The sequence below is a fragment of the Rhinatrema bivittatum genome, chromosome 4 (assembly GCF_901001135.1).
Source record: "Rhinatrema bivittatum chromosome 4, aRhiBiv1.1, whole genome shotgun sequence".
Taxonomy (NCBI): domain Eukaryota; kingdom Metazoa; phylum Chordata; class Amphibia; order Gymnophiona; family Rhinatrematidae; genus Rhinatrema; species Rhinatrema bivittatum.
Genome location: NC_042618.1, coordinates 226,147,019 through 226,169,529, shown reverse-complemented (window position 1 = coordinate 226,169,529; position 22,511 = coordinate 226,147,019). Strand labels below are relative to the sequence as shown.

The window sequence follows — 22,511 nt, the reverse complement described above, 5'->3', positions numbered from 1 at the left end:
CGGTTTAAACTGAAAACGAAGGACCCTAACGATACTGCATGGGGAGGATAGTGCATCTGTGTTGTAGGATAGTGTATGAGGGATATTGTACTTGTGCTGGGGTGGTTATTGTATGGGAAGGATACTGTAGTTATGCTGGGGGATAATGTATAGGGAATATTGTATCTGTGTGAGATTTTGTATGGGGGTTATGTAACTGTGCTGGGGGGACTGTATGAGGGATACTGTACTTCTGGTAGGGGAGGATACTGTATGGGATAATGTACATGAATTAGGGAAGGATACTATATCAGAGCTGCCAAGTTACGCAGTTCCAGAAGGGAGATTTTAAGCCAGCCCTGGATTTCTGACTAACCTGTTTTGATGCATATAGAGACAATGTAGCACTGATTTCAATAGCAGAATTGGGACTAGAAATACTACACTGTATTGGAATGTAAGTTCAAAACCAGGAATGGCCAAAAAGTTCACCTCTGGAACTGGGTAATTTGGCTGCTCTGCTAAACGGATGGATATATTATTGTGCGGGAAAGGATACTGTACATGTGCCATAGGACACTGTATAGGAGGAACTGTATCTGTGCTGTGGGGATATTCTTACTTGTGCTGAGGAAGGATGCTGTGCGGGGAAAATACTATACTTGTGGGGATACTATAAAGGGGATACTGTATTAGTACTGTGGGGATACTGAATCTGTGTTGGGAAGGATACACGTGTATTAGGATACTTTACCTGTGATGGGGGGGGGATACTGTATTATATGTGTGATGGGGGGAGGCTACTCTATGGGGATGTCGTACCTGTGTGGAGGGGGCGGAGAAGGATACTGCGGTGCAAGAACTAACGCATCGCTTTCCAGTTTCGGTTTCGTTTCCCTCCCTCCCCGGCTGGAGATTACCCTTTTGGGGGGGGGGGGGGGGGTGACAAAGAGGGAGGGCCGGAAATCATCCGCGAAGCAACTGTCTGGGTTTTCCCGTCGCCGGCTCGGAGAGGAAGTGGGGCGGGGAGGGAGGGAGGAGGAGGGCCGCGAGCGCGGGGATTTGTGCTGGGCCGGAGCCGCCATGGCCTCCGCCCTGTCCCTGCGCCTCACGCAGCTGCTGTGCGCCGCCGGGGGCGGCCTGGAGGAGGGCGAGCTGACCCGCCGCTTCCCCCTGGAGCCGCACGTCCTGCGGGGCCTGCTGCAGGCGGAGGAGGGCCGCAGCGTGAGCCTGGTGAGCCGGCTGCCCGCGCCCTCCAGCGGCCCGCAGATACTGGAAGGACCCGGCGCCCGCGGCCCCGGGGCCGGCGAGCGGCGGATGGTGCTGGCCCGCAGCAGCCTGCGGCTGTGCCAGGAGCAGGCGGGGGCTTGCCTGGGCCAGTGCGGCCAGCTTCATCTCTGCCGCTACTTCATCTACGGCAACTGCAGGAATCAGCACAACAAGTAAGTGAGAAAGGGCCCGAGGCGTCCGATCTACCGCCACCAAGCCAGGGACAAAGGGAGAAATAAGCAACCCCCTCCTCAGGCAAGGGGAGAGGGATCCAACCCCCTGCCACACACACGCAGGGAGACAGGGATCTAGCCTTATCCTCCCCCTTCTGAGGCAAGGAGAATTATGCAGCTCCACTTCCCTCTGTAAAGGCAAGGAATGAGGTATCCAACCACAACCTCTCCCACTCTGTAGGCAATGAGGTGTCTTCCCCCCCCCCCCTTTGTTGGCATAGAGAGATATCAGTCCCTGGCCAGGATAAAGGTCTCTACTTCTGGAGCAATGAGAAGTGACCAGCCCCGCTTTTCTGTCCCAGGGGCAAGAAGAGATGTATTCTCCCTTCCAACATCCCTAGGAGCAAGGAGAGAGGCATTTTTCCACTCCCAGGGGCAAAAAGAGAGAACCCCCCCCCTCCCAACATACATTCAAGAAGTCAGAGAGGAATCCACTTCTCCTTATAGGCAAGAATACAGGTAACCGTTCTATCTCAAGGTCAAGGTCTGTGCTGGGGGCAGGATACCAAGGTTCCATACTTGATGCATCACTTTCTAGTTTTGGTTTTGTTTCTCTGAGTTCCATTTCCCTTCTTCCTGATATGCAATGCATAAATCCAGAACTTCTAGGATTGCATTCTCTGAAACGCTCCCTGTTCCTTGCGCAGGATCCCAGAGGCAGGCAGAGCTCCCGAACCTTAATGTATGGATGAGACCATGGTGCAGGGAAGAGAGCTTTAGCTTTATTGGGAACTAGGCAACATTTTGGGGAAGGGGGAGCCGATTCGAAAAGGATGGAACCAGGTTGCTGGCACTACCCTTTGAAAAGGAGAGAGAGCAGCTTTTAAATTAGAGCAAAGGGGAAAGCTCACAGTTGCTTTAGCAGTGCATGGTTTGGAGGGAGGTATCTTCGAAGAATACTAATGAAGCAGTAGAGTTAGGGCATCCCAACAGCGAGCTTCTAATAAAAGGAAAAGTAGCCCATTTGCCCATAAGTAAAGAATAGACTGAGTTTAAAAAATTCCACATTATCCCTGTTAAATGTGAGAAAAATTGTATATATAAATAAAACAAATACCTTCAAGTGTCTGTATGCTAATACTAGACGTCAAGTAAGTAAGATGGGAGAGTTAGAATGTATAGCACTGAATGAAGAGGTAGACTTAATTGGCATCCTAGAGACCTGATGGAAGGAGGATAACCAATAGAACAGTGCTATACTGGGGTACAAATTATATTGCAATGATAGGATGGATCGACTTGGCCCTTTATGTTCGGGATAGCCTAGAGTCCAACAGGATAAAGATCTTGCAGGAGCCTAAATGCAAGTACAATCTTTATGGGTGGAAATGCCATGTGTGATTGGAAGGAATATAGCAGTGGGAGTATAATACCATCTACCTGGCCAAAATGAATAGACAATGAAATGCTAACAGAAATTAAGGAAGCTTACAGATTTGGCAGCCCAGTAAGAACAGGAGATTTCAATTACCTGAATATTGACTGAGTATATGTCACATCAAGACATTCCAGGGAGGTACCTATTTTTCAAGGCAAGGACAGGGCCGGGGGATGCCGAAGACCGCCCTGCCCTTTAAGGGAAAGAGGAAAAAGAAATAGTTTCCAGTGCCCCCTTGCGAAGACACCGGAGACTAAATATAGGGCTTGGGCCTAGAGGTGCGGGCAAGGTGGTGCATGGTATGGGTCACCAGCCAGCCCAGGACCTTCGAGACATGGTTCGGAAGTTCACTGGGGGCAGTTCCCACAACTTGTGAAAGCTGCGGGCCCGAGGAGGATGAGCTTCCCGAGAGGGCCCGCCTTCTGGCAACCTAGACCCTACCAGCAGAGCCGGGGATCCCCAACCTGCGGGGCCCTCTCTAGCATGGCATTTACTAGGACCCGGAGAGCGCCGGGCACCTGCACACGGAGGCTCTCAACAACAGAGACCGGGGCTTCTAGCGAGTCCCCGACCTTGGTCACCTGAGCTTTGACCAGGCGGCATCTCAGGGCCAGGTCCTCTGTCCCCGACCTTGGTCACCTGAGCTTTGACCAGGCGGCATCTCAGGGCCAGGTCCTCTGTCCCCTCCAAACCCAGAGTGTGGTTGTACAGGAGGGGGTTCACCGAGGAGGTCACTGGGCCTGGTGGCCAAACCCCTGGTCATGCCCAGCAGTTTCCAAGCCTTCAGCACTTTCTTGTAGAATTTCGGCAGCTGCGAGAGGCACCAAGGGGTGAGGCCTCTCGTGTCTAAGACGAAGAGCTGCTAGTCAATACCGCAGGTTGCCCGCTTGGCGGAAAAAATGCGTCGCCAGCTGGCGCCATCACAGAGTGGGGTCTGTGTAGAGATATCTCTGCAGGGCCCGTAGATGGAAGGTGTGAACCTGACTTCTAAGGCACACAACCTCATGCCTGCCCTCTCCCGGTGGGAGAGCCAGGACCTCCGCAGAGACCCAGTGCTTTCCGCCCGCCCAGAAGAAATCCAGTAACTTCTTCTGGGTTCAGGTGAGGAATTCCTGGGTCTGGTTCAAGGCGGTGAGACGATGCCACAGCATGCTACTTACCAGCTGGTTCACCACCAACGCCCAACCGCGGAAACATTCCAGGGAGGTAAGGTTTTTAGATGAAATAAATAACTGCTTCACAGAGTAGCTGATCTGGGAACCGATGAGAGGGGGAGCCATTTGAGAAGTAATTCTTAGTGGAACACAGGATTTGGTAGAAGAGGTAATGGTAGTGGGGCTGCCTGGCAACAGTGATTAAAATGTGATCAAATTAGACTTCATGACTGGAGGGAGGACATTAAATAAACTTTCAAAAAGGAAACTTTGATAAAATGAGAAACATAAAAAAAAAATTAAAGATGCAGCTGCAAAGGCTAAGAGAGTTTACATCAGGTGTGGACATTGTTTAAAAATACCATCTTGGAAACCCAGAACAGATGTATTCCATGCATTGAAAAAGGTGGAAGGAAGGCAAACGCCTGCTGGTGTGGCTAAAAGGTGAGGTGAAAGAGGTTATTTTAGTATTTTAACCAAAAGAACTTCTTTCAAAAATTGGAAAAAGGATCCATCTGAAGAAAATAGAAACAAGCATAAGCATGGCAAGCTCGATGTAAAATACTGATAAGACAGGCAAAAAGAGAATTTGAAAAGAAACTGGCCTTAGAGGCAAAAACTCATAATAAAAACTTTAAAAATATATATCTGAAGCAGGAAACTTGTGACAGTCAGTTGAACTGTTAGATAATTGAGGGGTTAAAGGGACACTTGGGGAAGAAAAGACCATAGCAGAAAGACTAAATTAATGTTTTGCTTCAGTATTTACTGAAGAAGGATGTTGCATACACACCCACACAAGCTCCCTTTCTCTCTTACACATACATCCTCACACAGGCTACCTATGTCTCTCTCACGCATCCCTTCACACAGGCTCTGTCTCACACATACACAATCCGTTCACACAGGCTAACACCCTCATAGACACACGATCCCTTTTTCATACACATGAGCTCCCAATCTCTCTCACACATACACACTACTTCACAATCTCCTCATATAGGCTCCCTCTCTCTGGCACCCACACTGAAGCATCTCCCTCCCTGCTCACCTCCCATGCTCTCTCTCACACCTTCCTGCTTACCCCACTACTCTCTCACACCCCCTCCCCTCCCCCACACCCCTCTCCCTGCTCTCACACCCCTCTCCCTTTCCTCTCACACACACATTCACTCTCACCGGGGTCTTCATCTTCGCTGTGAGCGGAGCATTCTCCGCGGCACATGGGGGCCTTCATCTCCACCGCGAATGGCGCGCCGGGGCCTTCATCTTCACGTTCTCCATTCACAGCATGCTGGGGTCTCCTCTGGCAATTCTGCGCAGGGGTGGAATTCTGCACTCCACAGTAGCGCAGAATTCCCCCAGGACTAAAACTGGTTAAAAAATAGGAAGCAGAGACTAGGGCTAAATGCTCAGTGTTCCAAGTTGAGAGAGGTAAACAGTAGAGAGCCTCTGGGATTTGTACTTGGACTTGTGCTTTTCAGTATATTTATAAACGATCGGGAAAAGGGACCGGTGAGTGAGGTTATCAGATTTTCAGATAACACAAAAGTATTCTGAGTTGTTAAATCACAAGTGGATTGTGAGACATTGCAAGAGGACCTTGCAAGACTATGAGACTGGGCATCCAAATGGCTGATGAAATTTAAGGTGGACAAATGCAAAGTGATGCACGTAGGGAAAGTAATCCACACTCTAGTTACATGATGTTAGGAAAAGGATCTGGGTGTCATTGTGGACAATGCTTTCAAATCCTCAGTTCACTGCAGCGGCAGTCAAAAAACAATGTTAGGAATTATTAAGAAAGGAATGGAAAATAAAATGGAGAATGTCACAATACCTCTGTATCGCTCCATGGTGAGGCTGCACATAGAAAATTATGTGCAGTTCTGTTTGTTGCATCTCAAAAAAGATGTCGTTGAACTGGAAAAGGTACAGAGAAGGGTGACCAAAATGAAAAAGGGATGGAACTGCTCCCCTGTGAAGTAAGGCTAAAAGATTAGGGCTGTTCAGCGTGGAGAAGAGACAGCTGAAGGGGGATATGACATAGGTCTGTAAAATCGTGAGTGGAATAGAACAGGTAAATGGGAATTGGTTATTTACTCTTTCAAAAAATAAAAAGGCTAGGGGATACTCCATGTGGTTAGTAAGTAGAATATTTAAAAAAAAAAATGTTTGGAGAAAAATCTTTTTCACTCAACGCAGAGTTAAGCTCTGAAATTCATTGCCCAAGGATGTGGTAAAAGCAATAGGCAAAGCTGTTTAAAGAAGGTTTGGATACATTTCTGGAGAAGTCCATGAACTGTTATTAACCAGATAGATGAGGAAAACCACTACTTATCTCCGGACATTAGCAGCATGGGTTCTATCTACTGTTTGGGATCTTACTAGGTACATGTGATGTGGATTGGCCACTGTTGGAAACTGGATACTGGACGATGGACCCTCGGTCTGACCCTGAGGCAATTCTTATGTTATCCCCTCCTCTTCCCTTCTTGGCACAAAACAAAAATGTACCTTCAGCCCCCAATCTTCCTTCCGAATGCCCCGTCCATAAAAAAAATTGACCACCTCCTCAGCAGCCCATGGAGCTCTGAAGGCCCTCCCAATTCCCTTTCTGGTATGTGATCCTCCCAATCCGCAATGCCCCTTCCACCAAACACCCCTTTGGAATTACCACTTACATAAGCACCGATAGAAGACACCCTTCAGCTGTGAGTCATAGAACAGGCACCAGGGCTACTGTGTTCCTCCTGCCAATGAAAAAGGGAGCATCCAGAATCTTAAATGGTGAATGAGATGATGTGAGGGATATTTTTCATTTTATGGATGGGGACCTGGAAGTCTATAGGTAGTGGGGGGGCCCTTCCCCTCCCCCACTGCCAACAAGATGGAGAGTGGGTGTTCCACTCCCATCCCATGCCCACAAATTCATGTGAATAAAGGGGAGCGAGAGATCCCTGGATTGCCCCTGTTCAGATTCTCCTCCTCTCTTCGCAGCTGCATGTTATGTAAAGCGGTGACATCCCGATCAGACAGCAACAATTTTAAAAAAGAAACTCAGCATGGGGCTTCCAGCTGCTTGTCGTACACTCAGGGCCCTGTGGCGGCCTCACCTCTCCTTCCACATGGCTTCCTGTTACTATGGAAACTCATGCGAGGGGCAGGGCTGCCGCAGGACCTTGAGCGCTCGCTCGACAAGCAGCTGGAGGCTGGATCGGGATGCTGCTGCTTTAAATAACAAGTGGCTGGGATGCAGGCCTGGGTAGAGGCGTGCCAGAGCCAGTTGCCCCATGTTGCCTATTCCTAAATCTGGGCCTGAGAGGGGAGGATATGGGGATTAGGCTATAGCTAGCTCTGGGGAGTTTTCCAAAGAACCTAGCCACTTAGTGCTGATTTTTAGCACTGATCTGAGTTTGGAGGGCAACCCAGCCATACGCAGAGCTGTCCTTTAGGATATACCTATTTAGATCCCTTACATCTCAGAGGACTTCTGGTGCAGACCCCTTCTCTGGGCCACCTCCATTCTTGTTACGTTCTTCCAGAGCTGCAGCTTACAGAACCAGATACAATATTCCAGGTGAGGTCTCGCTAATGACGTGTATGATGGCATAATCACTATTTTATTTTTCTACTCGTTATGCCTCTTCCTATGCACAGCAGCATCCCCTCTGGTTCTGGCCACCTCCTTGCACTGTTTCACCATCTTGAAATCATCGGATATAAGAGGGATTGACAAACCCTAGGCATCAAGTCACTTTTGCAACCAGAAATGTAAGCCTGATGCGTAGGGCTTGGGTGGAGGCTGCATCAGTGGCCTGTGTAGGCTAGTGAGAGAAAGAGGAGTTGGCTGCAGCATCAGTGGCCTGCATCGGCCGAAAGAGGTGGCTAAAGCAACCTGAGCACGTCAATAGGAAGAAGTAGGAGTGATGATGTCGGCACCCACACAGACCGAAAAGGAAGAGGCAGTGGCCTGTGCAGGTCGGAGAGAGCTGTGTTCATTATTGGGCTGGAGAAGGAGGAAGAGAGCTGCTGCCTGTTTATGGTGGAGCACTGCTGGAGGGGGGGACTGAGGGAGACTGATTGAGAGAGCTCTCAGCTGCTGGGTACTGGCCCTTTCTTTGTGTATCTAGTCTGTCTCCTAAATTCAGAGAACATTTATACAAGGCTTGGGGTATAATCACATTGAGATCCGTTTCCTGTTCAGTAATTCATCCCCACAATGTGTACGGTTGCTTTGGATTTCTGAATCCAAAATTCCTAAATTTCAGTATTTAAAAAAATGCAATTAACTGCCCAATAGACAAGCTTTCTTAGATCGCATGCTCACTCTGTTGCAGATCTTGGCATTATCCACAAAAAGACAGATTCAGAGGTTTTCACTAATGTTACTCATAGCCTGTAGGCTGGGGGTGTATCAAGCTTTCTTCTTGGTAGTAAAGACGTTTGCATAATGTGTAGCAGATTGGTGTCCTTGGTTGCTTGGTTTGTTTGTTTTTTTTGCTCCCTGAGATTCCTTCCTGGGATCCATGCCAGCAAATTTTTCTTTGAGAAGTGGAAACAAAGCACACATGATAGTAACATGCCTGCAAAGTTACCAGCTTGGAGAGAGATCACACTTAAAACCAGCTTTTCCTTATGGGGTTCTTATTCCTTCGCTATAAATGCATGAATTCGTAGTGCTTATTTCTGCCTTGGTACATGTGCATTGGATGCAGAGATTTGAAGGCCTGGAGGATCAAGAACAGAAAAAAAAAGAATTCTTTTCCCCAAAGCTAGAAGTGGAAAAATGGGTTAGTTTTCTGAATTTTTCTATTCTCACCCTCCATCTCTTGTATGTGGGGAAATGATAAATATAACAGGCAGAGCTTAGCAGCAAGACATTCACTTACCTTCAATAGATTAAGTCAGGGCTTCAAAGGCCTGTACAAAATTAAAGGCCTTGAACCTTTTCTAAATGTTTTACAATCCACAATCTCATGTATTGCTGGAGGGCGAGAGTTCCATGGAACAGGACTTGCCACTGAAAGCATAGGCTTGCATGTTTCTTGCAGACTGACCTTTCTCCCTAGAAAGAACAGTTAGTAAGTAATGTTCCAGTGAGCGCAGCTCTTGCTGGGGAGTGCATTTCTCAATGAAATTAGTCAAAATACTTGGGCATGACATTAATTCATTGATGATGGTGAATTGTCATAAGCTTTTATCCTGTATACTTCAGGTCACCATTGGAATATGGGTAACCAGGACTGACACTTCTGCCCAGGTCAGCCCCTTTACAACCAAATGAATACACATACAACAGATTTGGAAGTCAACAGGCCGCATCTTTATTAAACACCCCCAGAGCCCGAGCCAAGCAAATGTAACAATGAATTCCCCCATTTTCATCCATCTGCCACAAACCAGCAAGATGGGCAACCCAGGCTATCCCAGCCTGCAATCCATGTAAACCCAGTCTATCCCAGTCTGTATGAAGCCGCCCGTCCTTTATCGAATCCCACGACTCCCGCCACCATCAAGCAAGGAGCCGATTAGATCGACCCCTGCCACCGTCCAGCAAGGAGCCGTACCAGCAGCAACTACACCCAGTTTGGCTAGGGCCCCCTGACCTGCCCCCTGTCAGGTCAGACACCAGTTAACCAAGGCATCACCCCCCCCCCCCCCCCCAAATCGGCTCGGGCTACCCACTCCCCACCCCATTAAAGCTGCGACAACAATAAAGTCCCTTTTAACAACCAATAACGTGGGCGGCGTGATGCCGCGCCTAAGCCCAGCTGCGAACAGTGAGCTGCTCTGCGAAAAGCTGTGTAATCCCCCCCCCCCCCCGACTCCTCCCACCCCCAGTTAAACTGACCCCGGGAACCAATTGGTTCCCTCCACGAGGTGGTTTCAAACTAAACCACCCTATCCTGCTAAGCTCGCAGAGCCCGTGTGGCTGGCTGGCCACACGAAGCTCCCCCCCCCCCCCGATCTGAACATGCCAGGCTTGCATCAGCGAGCCTGGCACCATATTACCACTGCCAGGCAGGCATGAAGCCTACCCGACCTTAACATAAATCCTCTAACCTAGGGGAAATATACTGTCTAATACAGGGGTGGGCAATTACGGTCCTCGAGGGCTGCAAACCAGTCAGGTTTTCAGGATATCCTTAATGAATATGCATGAGAGAGACCTGCATACACACTGCCTCAGTTGTATGCAAATCTATTTCATGCATATTCATTAGGGGTATCCTGAAAACCCGACTGGTTTGCAGCCCTCGGGGACCGGACTTGGCCACCCCTGGTCTAATAGGACAGACGGAAATCAAGCAAGCTGCAGAATTCTGTAAAAGGCATATACTTGTTCTCTGATGCAGGAAATAGTATTTCAACTCAAAATACCTGTTCACAGCTAGAAAAAAAAATGTGCATTAGTTCACTATACTTTTTTTTTTAAGACAAGAATAACATCTTTGATGCCTCTCAATGTGGCTTTCGACATGGTCATAGCACTGAAACTATTTGTTTCGTTACCGGACTTTGTCCTAGTGAAACTAGACCGGGGGAGGGAAGAGAAGGAAAGCTTTGTTGATATAAAGATGATGTTCCTTTGGTTAGGGAAACAAAGTGCTTCATTAGTTTAAATCTTATCTCTCGGACAGGACTTTTCAAGTTAGAGTTGGTGAGCCCATTTCCTCTTGGAAATCTATAAATTCAGCATTTCTCCTACCTTCCTCGCACTCGGTGATACTGTTTAACCTTTACCTGAAAGCCCTGGGAAATTTAATTGGTGTTAGTTACAGAATCTATGCATTCAACTGGTTGTACCAGCTTGTTCCAATGTTTTAGCTACTAGGAATGAATTCCGGAAGGAACGAGTCCTGGACCGCGAGGCATCCAACCCCAGTGTAATCAAGCACATCCGCAGAACTGCCTCGAACTGGAACTTCGTCAGTGGCTGCAGATCGCGGTGCACCAGAAAATGAACCCCTCCCTCTGGGCGAATTCTCATGAAAGCCAATGCATTCGCCACCGGACAGGTCTGTAATCCCGGAACTGGGTGAAGCACCACCCGCGACCCTTTACCCGCCTGATCGGTCTTGGACCTGTGAATAACCAAGGTCACTGAATCCTCCCTTATACTCACATTCCTATGTAAGAGGCCAGAGGCCTCAGACCCCTTGGAGGCTCTTGCCACCAACTCGCTGATGCGAAAAGCGCCAAAAAAGGCGAACACAAACGCACGCCGAAACAAGCAACACTCGTATTTAGTATTAGAAGTAGTGAGCAATGCCTCCCACAGTTTTCCCAAGATCTCATGAGTAATCGAGAGACATTTATCTGGGACCACCGTGGAACCTCGGGCCCATCCCAGCAGCAACCGCTGAACCAGGAATCTCCCTACTGGAAAGCCCCAGCCATGAGCCCTCATAAAGAAGGAGAATCCGGACAGTTGCCTACCCACTGACGCCTGGGAAGCCCCGCTCGCCTTGGCACATTCAACAAATTGTACTATGTGCTCATCCGATATAGGACCCCCTGTCCAACCCAAACCGGCCAGAAAAGACGCCACCTTGTTAGCAGACGCCACATAGCTGCTCCAGGTGGATGGAGCTAGGGATGCCCGGAGCAACTTCCACGCCTCCGGGAACCGAAACTCCAAAGGAAATGCGGCACTGAAGCTCCCTGTTGATCCGCTTCCGGTACGAGCTCCTGAAACAAGGACCACTTGCAACGAGAAAGAGAATCGGCAATGGCATTAGAAACCCCAGGCACATGTCTAGCCCAAACAGTGATATTTAAGCCCATACAGCGCAATACGAACTCCCGCAACAGGTCAGAGACTAATACACACTTCGCAGACCGCCTGTTAATGTCATCCACTACTCCCTGGTTGTTACACCAAAACACTACTCTCCTGTCTTGAAACTGCGATCCCAATAGGAACACTGCTACTACAATGGGAAACAGCTTGAGAAACGTAATGTTCCTGGTGATCCCCGTCTCCTTCCAATCCTCAGGCCAAGTTGCTGCACACCAGACACCCTGAAAATAAGCACCGAAACCGACGGACCAGGCTGCATTCGTAAATAGCTCTAAATCGTGATTGGACACGGAATCATCCTGCCACAATAAAGAGTCATTTAAATCCGATAGGAAACGATCCCAGATCTGGAGATCTTCCTTCAACCTCCCCGTAACGCGAATACGATGACCACTTTTCTGCAAGCCCGCCATACTAGCCCTCAGCCTCCTCAAAAATACCCTAGCCATAGGCATCACACGGCAAGCGAAATTCAAGCTACCACCAGGGATTGCATCTGTCTCAGTGTCACCTTCCTGGCCTGCAGTGCCCTGGATACCAAATCACTCATAATTACCACCTTGTCTGCCGGCAAGCGAGAGATCATGTCAACAGAGTCCAACTCGATGCCCAAGAAAGCAATACGTGTACAAGGACCTTCCGTCTTGTCCTCTGCTAACGGGATGCCGTGCTCCGGAAACAATTCAACAGATGTGAGCAAGTTGGCGAAGATGAGTCCCCCACAAAAAGGAAATCATCCAGATAATGCACAATGTTCACCACTTCAGCCTGCTCTGCCACCACCCAATGCACGAAAGAACTAAATGTTTCAAAATAGGAACAGGCGATGGAACACCCCATAGGCAGACATTTGTCAAAGTAGAACGAGTCCCGGAAGCGAAAGCCCAGCAACGGAAATGACTCAGGATGCATCGGCAGCAATCGAAAGGCCGACTCGATATCCACCTTCGCCAACAAGGCCCCCATGCCGCAGCGCCTAACCATTGATATCGCTGAGTGAAAAGAAGCATATCTCACCGTGCAAAGATTTTTGGGGATGTAGTCATTGACAGAGTTGCCCTCAGGGAACGACAGGTTGTGAATCAAACGAAACTTATCCGATTCCTTTTTGGGTACCACCGAAAGCAGCGAGAGGACCAAGTCCTCAAAGTGGGGAGCCTGAAAAGGACCTGCGATCCTGCCCAAGTCGATCTCCTGCTGCACTTTGGAGGCTACCACATGAGCCAGTTTGTGAATGGACGGGCAATTCTGTCCCCCACCCACCCCGATCGGACCCTCGAAGGGGATATGGAAACCATACGCAAAACTCTGAAACAAAAGCAACGCTGCCTCCACCTTGGGATACCTACTCAGCCATACTGCCATAGCTACTAAGCGGATGGGGGTAGGAGCCAACCTCCATACCTCACTTCTGGGGGCCTTTTGCCCCGGGACCGCTGCTACTCCCAACACCGGATCACTTAGGACACTTGAGGGTGGGATGGCCAAACCCACAGTTGGAGCAAGCATGCTTGAACTTGCAGTCAGGGAAGTTACATATTAGGTGCTACAACCCATATTAGGTGCTACAACCCAAGAAAGAGATCTAGGTGTCATAGTGGATAACACATTGAAATCGTCGGTTCAGTGTGCTGCGGCAGTCAAAAAAGCAAACAGAATGTTGGGAATTATTAGAAAAGGAATGATGAATAAAACGGAAAATGTCATAATGCCTCTGTATCGCTCCATGGTGAGACCGCACCTTGAATACTGTGTACAATTCTGGTCGCCGCATCTCAAAAAAGATATAATTGCGATGGAGAAGGTACAGAGAAGGGCTACCAAAATGATAAGGGGAATGGAACAACTCCCCTATGAGGAAAGACTAAAGAGGTTAGGAATTTTTAGCTTGGAGAAGAGACGACTGAGGGGGGGGGATATGATAGAGGTGTTTAAAATCATGAGAGGTCTAGAACGGGTAGATGTGAATCGGTTATTTACTCTTTCGGATAGAAACTATCTTTCGGATAGTAGAAAGACTAGGGGACACTCCATGAAGTTAGCATGGGGCACATTTAAAACTAATCGGAGAAAGTTCTTTTTTACTCAACGCACAATTAAACTCTGGAATTTGTTGCCAGAGAATGTGGTTCGTGCAGTTAGTATAGCTGTGTTTAAAAAAGGATTGGATAAGTTCTTGGAGGAGAAGTCCATTACCTGCTATTAAGTTCACTTAGAGAATAGCCACTGCCATTAGCAATGGTTACATGGAATAGACTTAGTTTTTGGGTACTTGCCAGGTTCTTAAGGCCTGGATTGGCCACTGTTGGAAACAGGATGCTGGGCTTGATGGACCCTTGGTCTGACCCAGTATGGCATTTTCTTATGTTCTTATGTTCTTACATGCCGACCGGTTGAACTTCCAGCACACATCTGGGAAACTGGACCCGACTCGACTGTTCCCTGCCAGAGCAGGTCCCATCCGAAAGGGCCAACCACCCGATGCCCCAGATGATCCGATACCTCCCCCCCCCGCCTGCCAGCCCAACTTTGGCACACATCTGCTTCAACCACAATCCAACATCCCTGCTGCCCCAAACCATAAATTTATTCTCCTCCATCTGGTCTCTAAAGTGCTCATCATAATTGAGCCATGACCAGCCCTCATACCACCGGCTGGCTGCCAGAATAGCATCCGCATATGCCAAATGGGACCATACTGAGTCGGGTCATGATGGCCCACCACACTAGCCAAACGAAGGAATGAGTGGATCCAGTTGAGCACATTTCGAGCCATCCTCCGTTGAGTACCCTGAATTGTATCCATCCCCCTGTGACCCTCTAACAACTGGAAAATATCAATGTACCTGTGCTGCCTGATCTTCTTACGCAGCGACTTGGGCACATCCTCCCACAACTCAGAAAGATTAACTAACGCAGGCGCACCCCTCGCCTGTCCCTGCTCTCCCACCCGACTCTTCCCACCAGTACCTACTAATGGCCCTATATTATTATAGCCGGCCCTATATTATGGAACTCAATGCCACCCGAAATAAGGCTAATGAGGGATCAAAAACTTTTCAAAAAAACTTAAAAACATGGCTTTTCAAAAAAAGTGAGAATGGGAAATAGGTGGTACTAAGAAACAAGAAAAGGACTTATACACACAGGCAAAAGTCACCTGAGAACATATGTGTGTGTTCTTATTTTATCACACTTAAGTTAAAGACTTACAGTATACCGCATCTACGGTTAGCTCATAAAAAGAATTTTAATACACTTTACATATAGCTTATAATATCGAATCATGTATCTGAACAACTGCGGCACCCTCTGGTTAAAGTAAAATCCATTTTGAACTTATTTATGTGCCTATTTGTAAACCGTTGTGATGGTATATCACTAAACGACGGTATAGAAAAGTTTTTAAATAAATAAATAACGAGGGACCGGAAGAGGAAGAAGAGTCAGAGGAGCTGGACCGAGCGCGCTTCTTCTTGCGCCTCAACTTCTCACGTTTTCTGTGCTCTGAGGACCCAGGAGCCGACTGCCCTGGAACCTCACTCTGGGCCACTACCCGCAGTTCTCAGGAACCAGGATCCCATAACCCTGATCGGATGAGCGCCCCACCCTGCGGTGGAACCAAATCCCCCAGATCAGCCTCATACTCACCGGGTGGTCTGCTGTCCGCGCGAATTCCAGCGGTATTTGATCCCCGGGCACAGTCGGAAGTACCCATTGCAGTAGGTGTCGAGATCCGGGAAACGCTGATAGGATCTGCACCATCGGGGTTCGGAGCTCGAAAACTGTTAGAAGGATCCACTTCGCTGGGAGCAGGGAGACGGCCACCCGATGTAAATGCTGCAGCTGAAACCGGATCACCGCGCCAACCCTCGTGCCGCGAAGGACCAGGGCCATCTCCCGAACAGCTGGCAGGATAATCCTGTGAAAAAGAAGGAACAGCAGCAGCCGAAGGCCTGGGAGACGCCGGAACTGGAGGGCCACTAGCAGGGTCCCCCGGGAAATAGGGCCATTGCCTGGAACCCGTGGCAAAAGATGGCAACGCCGGAACCCCTCTCCAGGAGCCCGCAGAGCCCCCCCGAGGGGGCATCAAAGAAGCCTGTCTCCCCCATGACCTCTCCTGAGGACCACTGTACCAAGCAGGGGGAATCCCCTCGCCCAACGGCGGAATGAAAGGGCCCCAATTTTCACCGGGCCCCCAACCGTAATCTAATGTACCTCCTGATCCCAGCCAATCGCTACCCCATGCCTGCCACGAAGCCCCACTGGGATCAGACGCCCTCCAAGGATCGCCACCCCTCTGCCCTGCTGGGCCCCACCAGAAGGGACCACCGAAACCCCTCTGCATGTCCCGGTTCCCGAAGGACCTAGGGTCCTGTCCCATCAGCCCCCCCCATCCCCCTGGGCACCGGATTTTCCTCACAACCCGTCTCCTCTGAAGCCGGCTAAATCACAGCAGGATGTGCTGTGCTTCCCCCAGCTTCAGCAACCGACAGCTCCCTGCCTGCAGCCACAGCAGTAACAACAGTGAGGGGAGGAGGAGCAGAAACCTCGCGAGGGCTGAGAAAAGTGCAGGAGCTTCTTGTACTCGTGGGAGGGGGGAGGAGGAGAGGCGCGGTCAAACTCAGCTTCGAGATCCAGGGAAACCGCCGGTGCTCCCGCCTTCTGCCGCCGTGCTGGGGCCCTCCCACATTGCAATTTTGGCTGCGAGGCTCTCCCATTACCACCCGACCTCACCGGACCCGCAGGGACCCTTCCCCCCTCCCCCCCCCCCCCCCCCGGGACCAGCCACATCCGAACGTGCCGCGATCGCACTAGCCCTGCCAACCCCGCCGGCCCCGACGTCATCGGGCTCACCCGGAGCTGCCAGGGATTCCTCTCCTGCAGGCATCGCTGCCTCCTCCGACGCCACGACCACCGGCAAGCTGAAATTGAAAACAGCAGGAGCTAGCCCTATCGATGTCCAGGCGCACGGCAGGTAAGCGGCAAATGCCTGCTGGATCACAAAATTCGCCCACAACTCCTCCCACTCCCGACTTCCCCCGCTACAGGGGAACCAATAGGTTCCCTAGGAATCCCGAGGTTTGAAAGTAAACCTCCCCCCCCCCCCCCCCCCCCCCTACTCCTGCAACACGAGCCCGGATATAGGCGGCCGCAGCTTCCCTCGACTGTAAAAACCCCGGCTTGCCAGGGAAAGGCCTGGCACCATATTACGTTGGCCAGTCGGGTACAAGACCCGCCTGACCTTGCAAACTAATTGTATCCAAGGTTAAGAATTGGTTGCATTGTAACATGCTGGCGTTAAATGTACAAAGAGCCAATCTGCTCCCTTGCCAGCACGCTTTCAGCTGCAGCTACCGGTAGTTGGCTGTGCGATTCCTTTTTTTCTGACAAGGATCTTGAACCCAGGGTTGGTATTAGATGCCGAGTTTTCTGTACGATCACAGTTGAATGCAATTTTCAGATCTGCTCTTTACAGGCTGCGATTAATTCGCCGGATTGGATACATCACAGGGAGGGGTGGGGGGGGGGAATGGACTATTTTTGTACAATTGGCCAATTGTTAGTGGTTAGGTTCTCGTTGCAAGCGATGCACAGGTTTCCAGATGCAGTGCATGGGTGCCCCATGTGTCTTGTGTGAAAAATGCTTCATATCTCTGGCACTTCATTTGATTACTGTTTTGACTTTTTTTTTTTTTTTTGTTCTCTGTGTACTTTGTTCGTTTGCAGTGAACTAACAAAGGATCCGAAAGTTGCACTGCCACAAGGGAGGCTTTGGTTGCTTTATTTGATTTAACTTCCTTTAGAAAAAAATAAATGACGTGTCCATGAATGTAGATTTCCTCGGTGTTTTGTGCTGACCCAAGTACCGCATAATCTCACACCATATGGGGAAAGGGAGTCGTTCAGATTCTCTATCTCAAACTGCACGATAACTCCCATGCCAGAGCGATTATATCCTGCTCAATAAAAGTGAAGGGGAAGAAGGGGCTGTAACCAGAGGTAGGCTGGGTGGGGCGGGAGAGATTGGAGCTTGCAGGCTGAAGTTGGGATCTGGTGCCAGCAGAGCTGGAGAGAGACTTCTTCAGTTCAGCTGTCGGCTCCTTTGGGGGCAGAGCTTTGCAAGTTCAAACCCCAAGGTCCTGGCTTTGAAAAATATACTCCCACTGCCCCCTACCCCTCAAAACTAATTATTAGGGGAGGGGGGAGGCATACATGCAAGGGCATTTTGGCTTTGAGTAAGGCTTGGAGGAAATTTCCTTTCCTTCAATTTAATTTTTATTATTTATTTATTTATAAATAACTTTTATATACCGAGGTTCAGGTAACAGAGTTACTAATCACTTCGGTTTACATTCCAACATCAAACAAAACAATGACATAAGTTATTTCTTACTAAGAACAGGGTGGAACAACTTGGATACAAATAACTTGGTAGAGCATGGTGTAAACAGTAGGAGGAGCTAGACTTGTGGGGCCTAGAGCCTACTGGAGAGGGGAAGGCTGACTAAGGGGGAGGGGTAGAGGGAAAAGTGCTACTATAGCTTTATTAAAATATGAAAGACGGATACTTGGAGGTTGCCCTGGGTGGGGACAGTCCGAGGGAACTGTGGAGGCAGAGTAATTATTAAGAGAATGCTTGACAGAACAACCACGTCTTGAGTCTTTTCTTGAACGTGAATGGGCATTGTTCCAGTCTGAGGTCAGGTGGGAGCGCGTTCCACTGTTTGGGACCAGCGGTGGAAAGAGCTCTTTTTCTTAATGTAGTTTTGATAGGTGGGGCCTGTAGTCATTACGATAAATGAAATAAATTATAGAAAATTATGAAGATACCATACAAAGCAGAAGAGAAAATATTACACAAAAAACAAATGGGCATAAATACCACCACACTCCTCTGCATTGTATATAATCAGGGATTAAAAAAGTCCTCCAAACCAATTCCTAACAGTCCTGACCTATTTGGTTTTTCTAGAAGCATCATTAGGGCAACCCTCCTAGTATCCTTTGGTGCCGAGCATATGGTATTGCAGAAATATTTTCATAATAAAAATGTATTTTGTGGCCAGAAAGTACAGGTATGTCCTGACATTTCTATGTGACACAATGTTGAAGGAGGCAGTTTCTTTTACTGAAAGAGTACAGTCCCTAGGGGCAACATATTTTTCTCAAATTTCCTTGCAAATGTTTAGTCTATTATCAAAAAAATATATTTGTATTTATTGACCCTATACATCTAGAAGTTTTTCTAAGGGATATATAGTAGAAGAGTTAATGATATTATGTAATCACCACTATAGAAAGTTGTAGTCTGGTAGACATTTAAATACTGGTCTCATCTCATCCTCCTTTCTATTTAGGTTTTCTGTTGAAGGTTTTTCTTTCCTAATTTGTATGCCCCCCTTTCAATGAGGACTGTATTATGAATTTTGTATTTCCTAGCGTGTAGCAGATGGACTCAGGACCAATGGGTATAGTATGCTCCTGATAGCAGTTGGAGAGGGAGTCAGATTTCAATCTGATGTCAGCACTACATATACAGCACTACATATACCCGTGCACGAGGCTCTGTTCCTCAGTTTTTTCCGTCTCCATAGCAGTTTGGGACTTCACACACACTTGCACAGCGTTAGAAAACCAAACTCCACTCTCCCCATGGCATGGGACTATCTCCAAGTCCTCGGACTCATGGCATCAACCATAGAAGTCGTCCCGTGGGCAAGGGCCCACATGCGGCCCCTACAACATTCCCTACTGTCTCGATGGAACCCAATGTCTCAAAACTACTCCGGCTACCGGCGAAGGTTCGGGAAACAACTACAATGGTGGCAACAAGAAGACCACCTGAGCGAGGGAATAAGCTTATCCCCAATGGAATGGACCTTGCTCACCACGGAAGCAAGCCTGCAGGGATGGGGGGCCCACTGCCAGGAGCTAATGGCTCAAGGGCAATGGGACAAAGAAGAGTCTGCATGGAACATAATCCAACTGGAAGCCCGAGCAGTCAGACTAGCCTGCCTACGGCTCAGCCACAGACTCTGGGGCAAATTAGTCCGACTCATGTCAGACAAATCCACAACAGTGGCCTACATCAACCGCCAGGGGGGAACCAGGAGCTAGCAGGTGTCCCTGGAAATAGAACCCCTAATGACGTGGGCAGAATCAAACCTACAAGGGATATCAGCCACCCACATTGCGGGAGAAGACAATGTCACTGCAGACTACCTCAGCAGAGAGAGTCTGGATCCAGGGGAATGGACACTGTTGACAACAGCCTTCCAGCGGATAGTAAATCACTGGGGAACACCAGCCATGGATCTTCTGGCAACCGGGTCCAACTCCCGGGTTCCCAAGTTTTTCATCCAAAGACGGGAACCGCTGTCCCAGAGAATCGACGCCCTTGTCCAGACCTGGCTTCAGGAGGACCTACTGTACGCCTTACCTCCATGGCCACTACTGGGCGGAATCATCCGCAAGATAGAACTCCACAGAAGGCTGGTGCTCCTAGTGGCCCCGGACTGGCCAAGAAGGCCGTGGTACGCGGACATGCGAAAACTTCTGGCGGAAAACCCTCTATGCCTACCTCCACAAAGGGATCTATTCCAGCAAGGACCGATCCTCCACGAAGACCCAACTCGATTCTCGCTTACGGTCTGGCCATTGAGAGGTCTCGCCTGAAAAAGAGTGGATACTCAGGACCAGTGATAAACGCACTGCTCTGGGCGTGCAAGTTCTCCACCTCCTTAACATACATACGAGTATGGAGAATATTTGAAGCCTGGTGCGAGGACCGCGACGTCCTTCCACGGACAGTCAAAATCCCCATGATCCTGGAATTTCTGCAGGACAGCGTGAGCAAAGGGTTGTCTCTCAACTCCATCAAGGTACAACTGGCTGCCCTGGCCAGCTTCAGACCCAGGGTGGACGACAGCAGCCTAGCTGTCATCCACCCTGGGTCTGAAGACGTCTCCCGCTTTTTAAAGGGGTCAAGCACATTCGACCACCTCTAAAGTGGCCGATACCCCTATGGAATCTCAATCTAGTGTTAAACTTCCTAGAGGGAGCCTTGCTCAGACCAACTTGTGGTCTGTCCCTACGGCTCCTGACCTTGAAGATGGCGTTCCTCATAGCAATCTGCTCAACCCCTCGAATCTCCGAACTTCAAGCACTATCATGCTGGGAGCCGTTCCTCATATTCACGCCGGGATCCATACAGCTGCCCACTGTATCCTCCTTCCTGCCAAAGGTGGTTTCTCACTTCCATCTAAACCAAACCATCTCGCTGCCATGTCCAGACGAGCATAAGGACTCGGAAGGCTCACGCTTTCGTCACCACCTGAACGTCGGCAGACTCCTAGTCCGATACCTGGAAAGATCGGAACCTGTACGAAAGATGGACCATCTGTTCGTTCTTCACAGCGGGAAGAAGCAAGGGGAAGCGGCCTCGCAGGCAACCATCGCCGCTGGATCAAAGAAGTAATCAAGATGGCCTACATAGAGGCAGGCAAGCCCCCACCTCTACAAGTCAGTGCCCATTCCACAAGGGCCCAGGCAGTGTCCTGGGCAGAAACCAAGATGCTGTCACCTGCAGAGATCTGTTGGGCGGCAACGTGGTCCTCCATCCACACCTTCTCGAGATTCTATCACCTGGATGTTCAGGCCAAGGAGGACACAGCATTTGTAAAGGCAGTACTAAATGGGCCATGGGCAGCCTCCCGCCCAGTTCAGGAGTAGCTTTTGTACATCCCGTTGGTCCTGAGTCCATCTGCTACACGCTAGGAAATGGAGAAATTACTTACCTGATAATTTCATTTTCTTTAGTGTAGACAGATGGACTCAGCACCCTGCCCATGGCTGCCTCGCAATCAAGAAGCCCTGGGGGAACCTCCCCCTGAGTGCAACACAAGCATGGGTAAGCCAACCCTTATTTCTAGTTCAGACACCCATATATTACCAGGTGTCAGCGCTTCTCTGTTGAATGCCCTAGCAGTCTCCAACTAGAAACCCCGTCATCCAATCAGAGTAATCAAGTTTCAAGTTAATCAAGTTAACCAAATTAATCATAATTATCCAAACACACATATACCCATAATTTCTTTTTGAGGAGAAAACTGAGGAACAGAGCCTTGTGCACGGGTATATGTAGTGCTGATGTCAGATTGAAATCTGACTCCGTCTCCATCTGCTATCAGGAGCACACTATACCCATTGGTCCTGAGTCCATCTATCTACACTAAGGAAAATGAAATTATCAGGTAAGTAATTTCTCCATTATATTCATAATACAGAACTATACAGTGGGTTTCCCTTTTTACTTGGAATCTGATCTTGGTTCTCCTTGTGCATTCGTGGATCATGTGCTTTTCCATATGTTGGTTTATATAGAGTAAACAACATTGTCTAGAGCAGTGGTTATCAACCCAGTCTGCAGGACATACCCAGCCAGTCAGGTTTTCAGGCTGTCCATAGTGAATATGCATGAGAAAAATGTGCATACGATGCATTGTGGACAGCCTGACAATCGGTCTGGCTGGATGTGTTGTGATGACTGAGTTGAGACCCACTTTATAAGCAATAAATCTATCCAGAGAGGAATTCTTGAGCAGTTTATGACAAAATGGTGATTTTGTCTCAATTGGAACAATTTCTAGGAACGATTATGTACATTCTCATCTTTGAATAATTTTTAT

The 22,511-nt window shown here is 48.9% G+C and overlaps 1 protein-coding gene across 1 annotated transcript in view; it reads left to right on the top strand.

Moving 5' to 3' along the window:
- The first annotated feature begins 980 nt into the window (after window positions 1-980).
- LOC115090551 (protein mono-ADP-ribosyltransferase PARP12-like) overlaps window positions 981-22,511 on the top strand; it is a 132,415-nt gene continuing 110,884 nt past the window's right edge. Inside the window, exon 1 of the mRNA XM_029599784.1 lies at window positions 981-1,421. Within this exon, the coding sequence (XP_029455644.1) occupies window positions 1,063-1,421 (359 nt within the window). The 5' untranslated portion in view covers window positions 981-1,062. The remainder of the gene's footprint in view (window positions 1,422-22,511) is intronic.